Consider the following 15,051-nt stretch of genomic DNA (forward strand, 5'->3'; position numbering starts at 1 on the left):
CCACAAGCAAGAGTCCTTCGGAATCGAAAAACACCGTAGCCATAACTTTTCCAGCAGAAGGTGTGGTTTTGAATTTTTTTTCCTTGGGTGAATTTACATGATGCCACTCCATTGATTGCCTCTTCGTATCTGGTGAAAAATGATGGAGCCATGTTTCATCACCAATCACAATTCTTCCAAGAAATTCATCTCCACCATTCTCGTACTGTTCCAAAGTTCGCTGCATACCGTTTTTCTTGTTTCTTCGTGAGCCACTGTCAACATCTTGGGTACCAACCTGGCACAAACCTTTTTTAATGCCAACACTTTCAGCATTCTGCAAACACTTCCTTCCCCTATCCCAACGTAGCGTGACAATTCGTTCACTGTGTTGCGTCTGTCAGCAGTCATCAGTTCGTTAACACTCTGCACAGTGTCTGGTGTGTGTGCAGTACAAGGCCTGCCACTGCGAGGACAATCCTCAATATTGCTGTGCCCGCTTTCATCAAGTAACCTGCTTGCCCACCGACTAACTGTACTGCGATCAACAGCAGCATCTCCATACACCTTTTTCAACCTCTTGTGGATGTTTACCACTGTCTCGTTTTCACAGCACGGTAATTCTATGACAGCACATTGCTTCTGACAAACGTCAAGTGTAGCAGCCATCTTGAAGACGTGCTGTGACAGCACCTCTCACGGGAACAGGTTGAACTAAGTTTGAAAATAAGTGGGAAGAATGTACCTACACACTGTAAAACTTTCACACATGCAGAATGAAAACAGTATTTTAACAAAAATAGTGTGCATTTCTTTTGGAGTGACCCTCCTATATCTAGAAAATGTTGATCCATATTTCCAACTGTGATACTACAAAATTTTCTTTCCATGTCAACAAACAGCTGTAAAGTAATTCCTCAAGTTTTTCTATACAAAAAGCTACTGATTACGGCCAGCTGGAACAACATAATCATTCTGCTAGTGCATTACAAATCACTAAAACTAATGTTCTAACTCAGAATATATGTTAGCTGGAGGAAGTCAGATACATGAGTACAAATTGTAACTTTATAATGGAAAACAGAAGAAGGCTGTCTAGAACAGGGGCAGTGCCAGTCACATCATTTGTGTGTGTGTGTGTGTGTGTGTGTGTGTGTGTGTGTGTGTGTGTGTGTGTGAGAGAGAGAGAGAGAGAGAGAGAGAGAGAGATTTCATTTTTGCAATTTGTCACTGGAGTAACCCCAAACAAATACTGCTCATCATTATATACCGGGTCTCTCTCTTAAGAGTCATCAGGCACATTATCTCTGGTGTTTCAGTAGATATTTGCAATTTTGTTTCTGCACTGTGTAGACAGAGTCAGAGGGGGAGGGGAAAACGGATGGAAAAAGGAACGATGGACAGACAGAGGGAGGAAGAGATAGGCAGAGAGATTGGGGAGGGGCAAAGGTGCAGAGAAAGGGAAGAGGAATAGATAAACAGGAAGAGGGGAGGGGATAAGATGGACAGAGAGAAGGAGGAGGAGGAAATGGATATAGCGAGGAGGAGGAGGAGGAGGAGGAGGAGGAGGAGGTGGTGGTAGACAGAGAGTGAGCAAAGGAGATGTGCTAATAGAAGATTGGAATAAACACATACCTAGACAAAGCAGAGTATTCGGCAATCTACTTTGAATGCCAGAATTGAAATCTTTTCACGTTATTTGTAGATTATTCGTGGCTTCATTGGGCCACGGAACATTTATGTGGTATGAAGGTAATGGTGACAGACTGAACTGTAGTGTAATAACAGTTATAGGTTAGGTTTGAAGGTGTTGGTTGTGAGCTGGTAAAAAGCATCAAATGTGATGGTACAGAAAACAAATCAGCTACGGTTACTAATATTGTGATAAAAAGTTCATTTACAGTTGCTGAACAGTTTAAGTAGGGACTGCAGCTATATATCAAGTATCATGAAATCATTTGTACACTTACGGTGAATATCTTGTTTATTTTCCGAGTTATGGCTGCTGCTTTTCTGAATAGGTTGTGCTTACCATTGTATAATCATGTGATGTAATCGACTCTCACAGTGAGATTGAGTTATCACAACTGGCTAAAATTGATCCATACTTGCTGCTTGTACTGCTGACAGTGTTGTGAGCTGTGAGTGGCTGCCACAAGGAAAATGTTGGAAAAAAAGCCACACCCTCAAGGTGATCACATCACATCACCTGGCAGGATCCTGTGGCCAACCTGCTGGATACAAGCAGCCACTCCACTGGGAACAGCAGTTGTCGTAGGTGCTATACATGATCCACCTATTATGCCAGCTATCTTGTGATGACAATCACTGCCTCAGGCCTAGACTACTCTTGGATTATGTGATTCTGTACCATCTGTTCACCATTTGTCTATCCAGTGAATACAGAATAAAGAGTGCCAGTATGTGTAAACCTCAACACATTTGATACATTTACTTCAATTCATCATTACGAAACATGCCACTGTACTGTCCATATGCTCAATTACACTGAGTACTTACAACCAGCAGTTGATACACTCCTCTAATATTCTAGTCACACCTCTAAGTCAGTGCTGCCAACAATGAACAGTGAAACATGCATGCAATGGCACTGCCCATGTAGTAGACCCTTACCCAAAGAAACTTACCACAACACATTAGCAAACAACTGTTATTTATAAATCAATCCATGGAGAACTACAGCATATTGTAGTAAACTACTACTTCTTCTTATCCCCCCCCCCCTCTCTCTCTCTCTCTCTCTCTCTCTCTCTCTCTCTCTCTCTCTCTCTCTCTCTCTCTCTGAGACCTAATGGGCTACCGGATTTGTAATCAACAACCAAATATGAGCTACACATCATACACATCAGTTTTACTGTATCATCAATAGCAAGAAATTGTTTTTCCATTTCTGTAAGAAGAGTGCACATGTGTGCATGAGTGTGTGTGAGAAAATAATTTACAAACTTCAGATTAACTAGTTAAATTGAATTCTGATGTTACAAGTTATTCAATACACTGTGTTTCAATTATTAAACAACATTTGTACTCTTTTATTGATCACCAATCTGTATTGAAATGAAGTGGTGGCTCAGAATGGGACATTGTAATATAACAACAAATGGGAGACACACTGGTCTAGAAAGCTGGGCAGACATTTAAATAAACTATTAAATAAGCAACTAACCTCTTTTACATCAAAACTCTTCTTGAGGTTGCATCCAACAATACCATATATATCATCAGGAGGAAACAAGGGTTCTTCTGTATCCTCAGGTGGATTTTGAGAGAAGGGTGGTTCCAGACTGCTTACTACACTCCTTGCAATTTGCAATGCATGTCGATCATCCAATGCATAGTGGTCTGTCACACCTGATGTTCTGTTGCAAAGAACAGTAAAGAATTTTATAAATAATAGAAACAATGTTGAAAGGAAGAGGGTGAGGTTAGAATTTAACACATTGTGAACACAGATGTCATTAGAGAAAGATTTCTGCTGGACAAAGATGGGGGCAAGGGGGAGTGAGAATCGGCCACTGTTTTGATCATATAAACAATCTGTCACTTGCCTGTAATAATTTGTGGAACCCAAGGAAAATGTAAATTAGGAAGACCAGATTTTGATACAAAATCATTGAAAAAATAACTTACGAAGGCCAGATTGTGATGTGAACCATATGCAAATATGGGCTCAATTTCTTAACCACTGTGCTTTCTAGGCACTTACAACATCAAAAGCCAATGTGTGAGTGTAGTGTGCCTTTGACCTCAAACAAGAAATGGAAAATCGGGAAATCTGGGGAGGGGACAAGCAAAGTAAAAAAAAAAAAAATACCAACCATAACCTTAAGACAGCATATAAATATATATAGGAGCACAGGTGGAAAAAAGCAGATATTAATTAGCCGATAAGAGAGAACATAAAATGTACAAAATTAAACACTTTATTGTAAACTGAAGTACAGTTCTTACTATGTTTCAATATAATTGTAATCCACTTTGAGACACATTCTACACTATGTACCTATAATGAAGACCTCTACCACCTATAATAATAAAGTGGCAAGAGCTTGTTTGCATCATAGCAGAACACAATCTCTTGTGGGCAAAGAAATCTTGCAGGAGCTAGGAGGAAAGCCTATAATGTGGTTTAACACGGTAGTTATTGTAGTATTTTTACCATTTCAGCTATTGTAGCCCCTAGTAAATAGAAATACAGCTTTTGTCTTCCAAAATACAGTGCACATAAGCTTTCAAGAGGCTTGAATAAGACTGATATTGGTCTTTTCATTTGTAACTCTTGTGTGTCATCCCCCGTCATGAGGCGATTCATAATGCCCTATCTCCTCAGAGTACTGCCTCAAACACAGTAATGCACTTCACACTGACTGCTAGTTATAGTGGCATCCATTAGGTACATAATTTGCAGGCGTTCAGGCTGTCCAACACAATTTCATGCATCAATGATCAGCAAATTTGGAGAAATTTATCGATCTGTCATGGTGAAATAGTTGTCTTCATCTTCCTTCCACAGTGAATTTATCTGTGACTACAGACACATTGTGTTCATCATACACACTGCTATATCGTTCACTGTACTTCCACATCGATTTTCACACCATTGACACACTAATGATTTGTTCATTACATAGTTCAAAAATGTGGTGGTAAATGTTAGCCACTGACAACATTCAGTGCATTTAAAAACTGACAGAGCATTCACAAAAGGTGGATGCATCAATTTTCTTAATAATATCATAACTTAGTATCAACCTACCCTTATCAGATTTTAAAATTCTGCTATCACAAAGGCCGTTCTAGATCTCAAGGACTTACAAACTCCCTAAAAATTTGAATGAGGGACTATCAATAAATACTATTTCTAATTACTCTTACAATTATATATCCACATTGCTGCAAGTTTCACATTAATATCATGTATTGCCTCAACTGATCTCACCAGTTCTTTTTCTTTGTTTTATATTCAAATACTCTGATATCAAAACTTGCAAAGACATTATTATGAATAGCTATTCTACATATCATTATGACTGAAAAAAAGACATTCAATTGTGTCTTTTACATTAATACAACATGTCTCACATTTAAGATGTAATGAAATAATGTTCCCACCGATACTGCTATTCAGCAGATGCCAGAAATTATGTACCACTGCACTCACATGCTAAAGACCTCGGTCTGGAATAGCCATAATGAACCTTTGAAAGTTTGACCGACTGCCGCATTAACAACAGCCAAAAACCAATCATCAGCCTCCCTTCCAGAAGTTTCCTGATGACACAGAAATATGGCGCTTCAGCAACCTCAGTGCTGGGCTATAGTACTTACACCTCCAGGTCCAGCCTGTTGTCATCAGGACAGCTGGACCTCACAACAACGCACAGCCCATGCCACTCATTTCCATGCTTCTGACACCGCTACATTTGCCATCTCTGGTGTGTGAAGCAGCGAACACCATCTAACTGCCTGAGCCTGGGACATTAGAACCAGTAGCCGCCTCCATGGTCCAGGTCGAAACATGAGTTCTGGACAACTCAGTAACAGCTGTTGCTGCATTCCAGCATGCAGTTCCGAGTTCATCATCTGGATAGTCCTGCTAGGCACACCCTACCTAGCTACAGCTAGGCTACCACCTGGCTCATTTCCACCCACTGTCTACCATCTGCCTGTTGCAGATGTGCTAATCTACATTAACATATGATTGTTAATGAAGAGTTCTGGCAATAGATTGGCTGCCTACATCATACGTATGTCCCCCACCTCAAGAAGAGAACCACTCGCCCACACCTACGCAATCCAACAACCTGCTACAACTACAACATATTCCTATCAACAAAACTATAAATTACCTGCAGTGGAGGTCAGCTCCTCCAAGTGTCTCTGCATCCACCTGTTCACCTGTTGCTGCTTTGACAAGAGGTGGTCCTGCAAGAAACACAGTTCCTTGTCGTCGCACGATTATGCTTTCATCAGCCATAGCTGGGACATAAGCACCACCAGCTGTACAGCTACCAAGAACAACTGCAATCTGGAAAAAAGTATCAGTACATTCTTATGAATGATATGACCAGATGCATGGCTATTTTTTTTTAAAAAATAATCATCTACTGAAGGTTTGTTTTTGAGCAGTATATACACCATTATTCATTCTGAAGCTGATATACATAACTTTCAAACATGATATGACAAATGTGTAATTAAAAGGTTCTTTAGCTTATAAATAAGGACAACAGTTACTGTTCTCATATATAGGATACACTACACTTTACTATCTGCCAGGTGGACAGGGGTGAGGTGTCATGTTGGGTGAGATATGTAGATGGAGGAAGAGGTAAGAAGCAGTAGGAAGGGCTGGGGATAGGTAGCTAGTGGCTTGGACGGAGACAGTGGGTGTGCAGAATAAGAACGTGGGAGGGAGGGCCAGCAAGTTCATGAACTAGGCATTCAACACACAGGCATTCGAGTCACTGAGTCTGTGTAGTGCATGATGATGATGATGATGATGATGATGATGATGATGATGATGATGTGGAGATGTGGAGATGTGGATTGGGAAGAGGCAACATGCAGAGGAAGGAAGAACTGTTGGGTAGAGGCGTAGGGACAGTGGGTTAATGGAGATTAAGGTCACGGGTATTATGTGAGCGAAGAATGTGTTGCAAGGCTAACTCTCATCTATGTAGTTCAGAAAGGATGGTGCTAGAGGGAAGGCTCTAGATGGCATGAGTTGTGTAGCAACCATTGAGCTCAAGCATGTGGTGCTCAGTAGTGTTGTGCCACTGGGTGGCCAACTTTGTTCTTGGTAAGTTTGATGGTGACCATTCATTTTGGTGTATGATGTAGGTTGGTGGCCATGCCCAAATAAAATGCCGTGCACAAATTGCAGAAGAGCTGATATATGACATGGCTGCTTTCAGAGGTAGCCCTGTCCCTAATGGGATAAAATAGGCCTGTGAAAGGCCAGGCATATGATATGTTTGGGGGTAGGGTTGGTATCTCTTCTACAAAATATGACCTTGTAGCAAAGGGTTGGGGGTAGAATTGGTATAGGGATAGACCAGGACGTTTTACAGGTTGGGTGGGGAACAGAGTACCACTTTAGGGAGGGCGGGGGTGTGAAAAGGATCATGGTTAGGATGTTCCTTGTTTCTGGACACAATGATAAATAATCAAAGCCCTAGCAAAGGACATGGTTCAGTTTCTGCAGTGGAGTGGTACTGTGTAATGAGGCGCGTACTCCTTTGCAGCTGATTCTGGGGGATAGTAGAAGGATTAGGAGTGTGTGTGAGGATATGGTACAGGAAATTGTCTGTGAACTACATTTGGGGTCATAGCACCTGTCTATGGAAGCCTTTGTGAGACCTTCAGCATACTGGGCAAGGGAAATCTCATCACTGAAAGCACGTAGTCCATGGGTAGCCAAGCTATTTGGGAACAACTTTTTGGTGTGGAAGGGGTGAACTCTATCAAAATGCAGGTACTGTTGTTAGTTTATGATCTTAATATGGAAAAAGATATGAATAGAGGCATTGGAGAGGTAGAGATAAACGTACAGGAAGGTGGCATGTTAGGACGAGGATAGCCAGGTGAAGCGGATGGGACAGAAGTTGTTGAGGTTATGAAGGAATGAGGATGGAGTGTTTTTGCCCTGGGTTGAGATCATCACGATCATCAATGAATCTGAACCAGACAAGGGATTTGAGAGGCTGCTAAGGTTTTCTCTAGATGGCCAATATATAGATTGGTATTCAAGGGTGCCTTGCAGGTGCCAATGAGTATGGTGGTGCTGTGGTTACTTCCTACTCATCGACACATACCCTCTTATTGAAACATCTAGGAGTGTAATACTAGCTGTGATGTAATGTGGAAGTTGAGTGCATGATCTTGCTGTGTTGTGTAGCACTAACACGGTGAAAACAACTGACTCTTGGGATCAAATGGCCTCTAATGAATCTTTTTTTTTGTGAGATTGAGAGGACGCAAAACAAAAATTAAATAATGGAGTGTACACAGCTATAAATGAGCTCCAGAAGTGAAGTAACATCTGGAAAAAGTTACACACTGTAATCCACACTGCAAATGGAGAACACACAAAATTTGTATAATGCACATCAATGTTACATCACTGCATCTAAAAAGCAAGCTACTTGTGATTCAGTGACACTCAGGCTACAGATACCTTAGACCATTCAGTATGGTTCATAGCTCCGGTTTCAAAAAGGTAGCCCATTCATTCATATTTGTAGGAAGTGAAGTGGGTTGAGAAGTTGATGTGGAGCCTATACTACCTCATCTCACTATGGTTAAGAATTGGGTTATTTCCATTGCAGATACTATTAAAATGGCGCTGGTTCCACAAATTACTGCTACCATTACTGATAAAAGAGCTTCTTTCCAAACTGACATGTGGATGGAGGATACACTTAAAATAACCTACATTACTATGGCCTGTTTTGCAATGAGCAAAAAACAGCAGTTAATGTTTTCTAGGTGATTGTTTGCCATTTTGTGTCCTTGCAAATTTCTGAGAAATTAATGAAGTCAGCACGTTTCATAACAGATCAAGGTTCGAACATACTGGCAGCTCTGAAAGACTTCACTAGCCTTTCTTGCACTTGTCATTGTCTTAGCGTTTAACTCAAACATACCTTCAAGTCACAGTTTTTAGGATTGCAGCCAGAACTAACTCATGCAGGAGAGACAATAAACTTGTGTAAAGTACTAGTGGCATATTGCCTTTCAAAGAGACTCTCAAAAATCACTCAAACAAGAGGTCAAAGCCCGATGGAACACTTGTTAGAAGTTTCAGTACTTCATATTCTGACTGAGGTTAGGGAGTTGCTCCCACAGAAAGAGCTGAGTAGACTTCTCAATATACATGAGCACAGCCTAAATGGGTCCGTCATGTTCTTCAAGCCATTTAAAGAAGGTAGTAATGATACAGAACATGACAACAATTAAACTCTCCATTTGGAACTTCTCTGGCACTGTAAACTTCTGGATGAGCACTTGAGCCCTAATGAATAAGATATTGACACCACGGCAATACTCAAGTTAAGGTGCAGCAATTACATGGACAGAAAGAGTGATATGATTAAACTATATTTGTACCACAAGACTACAACATTTTCATGACCTGTTGATACTGAGCACTAAAGGCAGAGAGAATATTTTGAAACAGGCTGCTGCTCTGAGTGTAAACATTTCAGATGAGTGAACAACTATATACAACTATTATTCTATGATCTTGTAACATGATTACAAGTGGACATTGCTATAAACTGCGACCTCCATTCTTTTTAGTGACTCGCAGTTCATACGAAAGTATATCAGGCCTGAAGAAACTGAGATATCCGTTGAACATCTAGAGGTATGTGAGAGATCTGAACGATAAACACAAACACCATAAAGTATCGTTGTACCTCTCAATCACCATTACCGAAAAAGATATCCTTCGATGATGGAAAGAACATGAAGAGGCACTACCTCCTCTGGCATGTGTAGCTAACAGCGTATCGTGAATCCAATCACAAGTGGATTTAGTGAGAGGAACTTGAGTGCTACAGGTTTGGTTGTTACAGAGTTTCACAGCTGTCTGAACCCAAATGTAGTGGATGACCTTTTATTGGTTCATAGTAACAATGATTTGTTAAATACTTGTGAAGTAGATTAATTGATGCCAGTACTATTCCGATATTAAAGTAATAGCATGACATAATGTTAGTCAAATTTTGTGATCCTTTCCAATGGTCTCCTAGAAACACCTAGTTGCCAGACCACCACCTCTCAGGAGATTCTTTAAGTTGTGATAATCAAGGACACAGCATTGCTGCATTACTCACAAACATCGTTAAAGGAAGCCAGGCTGATTTTTAAGCCACACAGCAAGGACTAGGCATTTTAAAACAATATGGTTTCACAAGGTAAAATGCTATGTACAACATTAATTGGAATGAGACTACTAATACATACTAACAGGTCAAGTCCATCAGTTTATGTATTTGTTTTAATATTCAGAGAAACCTCCCCTTATCATTATTTCCTGTTTTCTTGTACTGTTGTCTCACGCCTGCCAAGAGAGAGAGAGAGAGAGAGAGAGAGAGAGAGAGAGAGAGAGAGAGAGAGAGAGAAAGAGATAATTTTGTGTGTGTGTGTGTGTGTGTGTGTGTGTGTGTGTGTGTGTGTGTGTGTGTGTCATCAACTTAATTGTTAGACTTTCCCTGAATAAATAGCATATATTAAAATAGATTTGCTGTAGTCTTCAAAAAAGTTGTACAACTTGTCTGGCGTAGCTGTAATAAATTATATATTCAAATCTTTCTGGTGAATCAGTCTATATATTCGTGACAACCATATCAAAATCCTCATAACAGTTCCCGAGATTAGCCACCACATAAAGACTGAAAATCGTGGCAGAGGACTTTTAAGTTATAATAAATACAGGTAGATGTCATATCCAACAGTTGTGTGTGTAGCAGCAGTACCATGTGTCCTCAGTTATACTCATTCATTTGTGCACTCTCTCTCTCTTTCCAGACCAATGTAGTATACGTGTACCAGACAACAGATTCAAGTGACCAAGCGACATGTTGTCAATTCAGTGGGAGCAGTGGACTGATGAGTCAAGTCTCCCAGCATACAGAGATGGTGACTTTGGAAATGATATCATAGGACCAGCTGGTAATTTTAAAGCTAATTTATGGAGCTCATTTCTGATATATAACACATACTTCCCCCTCACCGGAGAAGCAGTAGTCTGAGGGGATATAATTGGTATTGTTTATAAGGAATGGGATGGTGCATTTGGAGACAGAAGGATGTCGAGAGTGATAAGGTAAAACAGCAGCACTGCCGTGGGCATGAGGAAGTGGGTTTCAACTGTGATGAGTATGGATACAGGTGTTAATGGGGTGGGGATGGTCAAGAGTAGTGAAGGAAGTTGTTTGCACCTCTGCTTCCTCCCCAGGATGTTGTAACTGTGCAATCCCAACTACCTACACCACATACCCCAAATTGAAATTCTCGCTCTCCATCACCTGGAGGAGCAGACACCATCCCCATTAATTTATCAAATTTGTCGACATCCTACTCCTATCCTAGAGCACCACTGCCCATCACCTACTATACTACTCACAGTGAACCCTCTGTCAACCACTGTGTCAACCACTGATATCACCCAAACCCTGTCTCATTCAGCTTCTCAATTTGTCACTTCTCCCAAAACTCTCCCCAACACTGCATTAAATGCACAATCCAAACAAACCAAAAACACTGTCCTCTTCCTTGCCATCAAACCTAAATCCTACAAAACTTGAGTCTTATCTAAAGGCCTCACCTTCAGCCCCACATTTAAGTTTAACAATGTTGGACTCAAAGACCTACTCTCCTTTTTCCTGATCCCTACAATGGAAACATTTTTTTGCTCCGAATTCTTCCAACCAAAGCAACCTAATCCCAACACCCAACCATGACCCTGCCCCCTCCCACCTAACCACACTCTGGTCACCTTCCAGGAATTCTTTACCTCCAACCTGTCCTCACCATCATTCCTCAGCTACCTTCCCAAGAAGACAAACCTCTCAACAGGAGAAAGAACAGCTATCTGCAACTTCAAGATTGACCCTGATTTAACCTTCCTCCCTAAATACAAACACTTGATAGCTGTTGTGATGAATCACAGTGACTACCTGACAGAAAGCTTCTACCAACTGTCTGACTCCTCCACCTACAAGCTCTGCTTTAGTGACCACATACCAGAAATCCAACACAATCTCCAATCACTTAGGTGCATCGCAGAATCTCTCCCCCTCATCATTATAATAACCCTACGGGTGGATGTATGGTCATCCACCTCCTACATGCTTCCCAAAATCTATAAACCCGACAATCCTGGCTGTCCCATTGTATCTGGTTACTGAGCTCCCACTGAAAGAAGTTCTGTTGCAAAAAATTGCCCATATTCCAACCTCCCATACCAAAGACAGAAACCAATTCCTACATAGACTCTTGACCATCCCAACCCTACATGGATCCCTGCCCATCGCTATTGATGCCACTTCCCTGTACACCAACATAATTGATGCCCATTGTCTTGCTGCTATTGAGCACATCCTCTTCGAACATCCTTCCAACTCCAAAACCACCACCTCATTCTTTACACACCTTACCAATTACATCCTCACACACAATTACTTCTCCTTTGAGGGAAAGGTGTATATACACAAATCCACAGCACAGAAATAAATGCCCACATGGCAGCCTTTTATGCCAACCTCTTTATAGTCCGTCTAGAGAAAACCTTAGCCTCCTGAAACCCCCAAATCACTTGTCTGATTCACTGATGATATCTTCCTGACCTGGACTCAAGGTCAAGACACCCTATCCTCATTCTTCCACAACTTTAACATCTTCCCTTCCTTCCAGTTCACCTGGCCTTCCTCAACCATGTGCTACATACATGGATGTTCACCTCCACCTCTCTGTTGGCTTCATCCATACCTCTGTTCATATTAAGTCAACGACCAACAGAACCTGCATTTTAACAGCAGTCACCCCTTCAACATCTAAAAGGCGCTCCCTTATAGCCTGGAGACCTGTGCATGGTGTATCTGCAGTACAGAAAATTCCCTTGGCCAGTATGCTGAGAGTCTAACTAAAGCCTTTCACAGACAGACATACACAGATAGGCACTAAACCATACACATAGTAAACAGATTTCCCACACCATATCCTCACACATCCCTAATCCTCCCCTCTTCTCCCCCCCCCCCCCCCCCACACACACACACACAAAGAAACAGCCAATACTATCCCGGAAACTCAACGAGGCACAGTTTTGCATTTTAATTACTGCCTAGAGTACTGTGAAGCAATAGTTGCTATGTTCAGATGCAAGCTGAGTTAGTGACCCTTCATTCATAGTTCCAGGCAGACCTAGTTTTGGTCACACAGCTTCAGGCTGTGGTGGTACCTGACATGGGGATCCGACAGACATGTACTCCGTGACCCTCTATCAGTCCACTGCTGTATACTGACAGCACCGAGGTTGACCCTTCTCCTGTGGTCGAGCGGGAGGTCATCCCAAGGTGTGGCAGGTATTGAGGTCATTCCAAAGTGTGGCAGGCAGCAAAACTTTCCAGTAGGCTGATGAGAGGGCATCCCCGGATCATCTGATGAACAGGTTTCAGATGCTGGCTGTGTCTGATAAACATCCTGACCCAGATGCAGACACTTGCCCCAGTTCAGGGGAAGCTTCTCAGCCTGCAAGATCGGGGCACTCATAGAGGGTAGAATTACTGGTAGTAGGAGCTCAAACACTAGGTGCATAATCGGGCCCCTTAGGGATATGGCTGCAAAGGTGAGAAAGGAATCCATTGTGCACCCTGTGTGCATACTGGCAGGAGTCATTCCAAATGTGGAACAGGTGCTTCACGGTTCCAAGAAGAGCACAGGGTACAGCCAACTACCAGGTGGTGGCTCATGTTAGGTCTAACAATATGTGTCGCTCTGGATTGGAAGATATTCTCTCTGGTTTCAGGTGGCTAGGTGAAGTGGTAAAGACTACCAGTCTTGTTTGCGAGATGAAATCAATTATCACCCTCTGCAGCATCCTTGAAAGCACTGACCTCTGGTACGCAGATGAGTGGAGGGTATGAATCAAAGGCTGAATCAGTTCTGTGACTATATAGGCTGCAGATTTCTCGATTTGCACAATAAGGTGATGGATTTTTCAGGTCCCACTTGACAGGTCAGGGTTCCACTGCACACAGGTAGTGGCTACATGGATCGCAGAGGCTGCGTTCATAGGGTGCTGCACTAACTCAACAGCTCACATCTGACAATTCTGAACAAATACGTAGGTTGAGATAAACAAACCAAGACTCTTCTTCATTTGACTGTATTATGAGAAGCTAATTTTAATTCAGATACATACAATTTGACTAAATATTTATGAATAAATTTACTGCTGTGTGTCCTATACTAGCTATTGCAGTTTTTGTGAAGTACGACAGCAGTGTTTGTCTACCAACATACACTTGGATCCGAGATATAGCAAAGCAATCAAGCCTCAGTTCAGACTTTCAGATTTGAAGTAATGTTTTCATACTGTACTATTAGCCCAAGCTATCAAAAATGTTTGAAAAATATGCAATTTAAAGCTGAAGTCTAAGAAAAACAATCGCCATGTTGAGTAAAAAGCACCACTGCAGCTGTATGGTTATTCTACTTAAAAAGCGTAACTGGTTTTGTAACATTAGTTACATTACCAGATGGAGTCCTGAGTAGAAAGAAACCATGGAAAAATACCAGGAAGTGACAACCTTATATAAAAAGAGCATCAGATCATTGCCAAAAGTGCCTGAATGTAAGTACTATAAAATGTGCCAAATACCAATGCTTACAGTTACAACATGATACTGGAGTACAGCTGATACTAAACTTCTCCCCAATTCCTACAATTTCACTCCATTCTAGAAATCATGTCAGACCACACATCAGACTGATGCAGAAAGGGGGAGGGGGGGGGGAGGCAAAATATGGTGTGGTCGGGGTGGCGGGGGAGGGAGGAAAACACTTGCCATGTACTACTGGACCAGATGTACAGGATAGCGCTGCAGTTGGTCACAGATTAATGTGGAAACATATGACGGGCCACCAGAGAAGTGGAGCATGTGCAGAAGAATTAAAGTGGACTCTGAATAAGAAAAATAGTAGGAATCAGGTTCATGCAAGATTACAAAGTCAAATATTTGCAATAAAAAATACAACCTGGGTACTCTTAAATGGCGTAATGTAGGAAACCATTAAAAATGTTAAAACTCTTTGAAAAATGAAAGAGAGAGGTACCCTTAAAGTATCAGACTGTAGAAAGACTCCAAGATGGAGGGAGACGAAGGAGGAGGCAATGCACAAACAGGTAAACAGCACAGGTTACCCACAGAGAAAGTCAAAATTAGCTAAGATCTATTAATGTTTCAATTCAGCTTGAATGTCGATGGTGCGACTGGGGAATTGCTTTACGGCACGGTAAATCTCTAGCTCTTCTAGAAC

The 15,051-nt window shown here is 41.5% G+C and overlaps 1 protein-coding gene across 1 annotated transcript in view; it reads right to left on the reverse strand.

Moving 5' to 3' along the window:
- Positions 1 to 15,051, reverse strand: part of LOC126299297 (methylcrotonoyl-CoA carboxylase beta chain, mitochondrial) — an 80,103-nt gene that overhangs the window by 42,566 nt on the left and 22,486 nt on the right. Inside the window, exons 4-5 of the mRNA XM_049991091.1 lie at positions 5,850 to 6,028; positions 3,167 to 3,359 (exon numbers count right to left, since the gene is read on the reverse strand). Of these exons, the coding sequence (XP_049847048.1) occupies positions 3,167 to 3,359; positions 5,850 to 6,028 (372 nt within the window). The remainder of the gene's footprint in view (positions 1 to 3,166; positions 3,360 to 5,849; positions 6,029 to 15,051) is intronic.

This window comes from Schistocerca gregaria, chromosome X (assembly GCF_023897955.1).
Source record: "Schistocerca gregaria isolate iqSchGreg1 chromosome X, iqSchGreg1.2, whole genome shotgun sequence".
Taxonomy (NCBI): domain Eukaryota; kingdom Metazoa; phylum Arthropoda; class Insecta; order Orthoptera; family Acrididae; genus Schistocerca; species Schistocerca gregaria.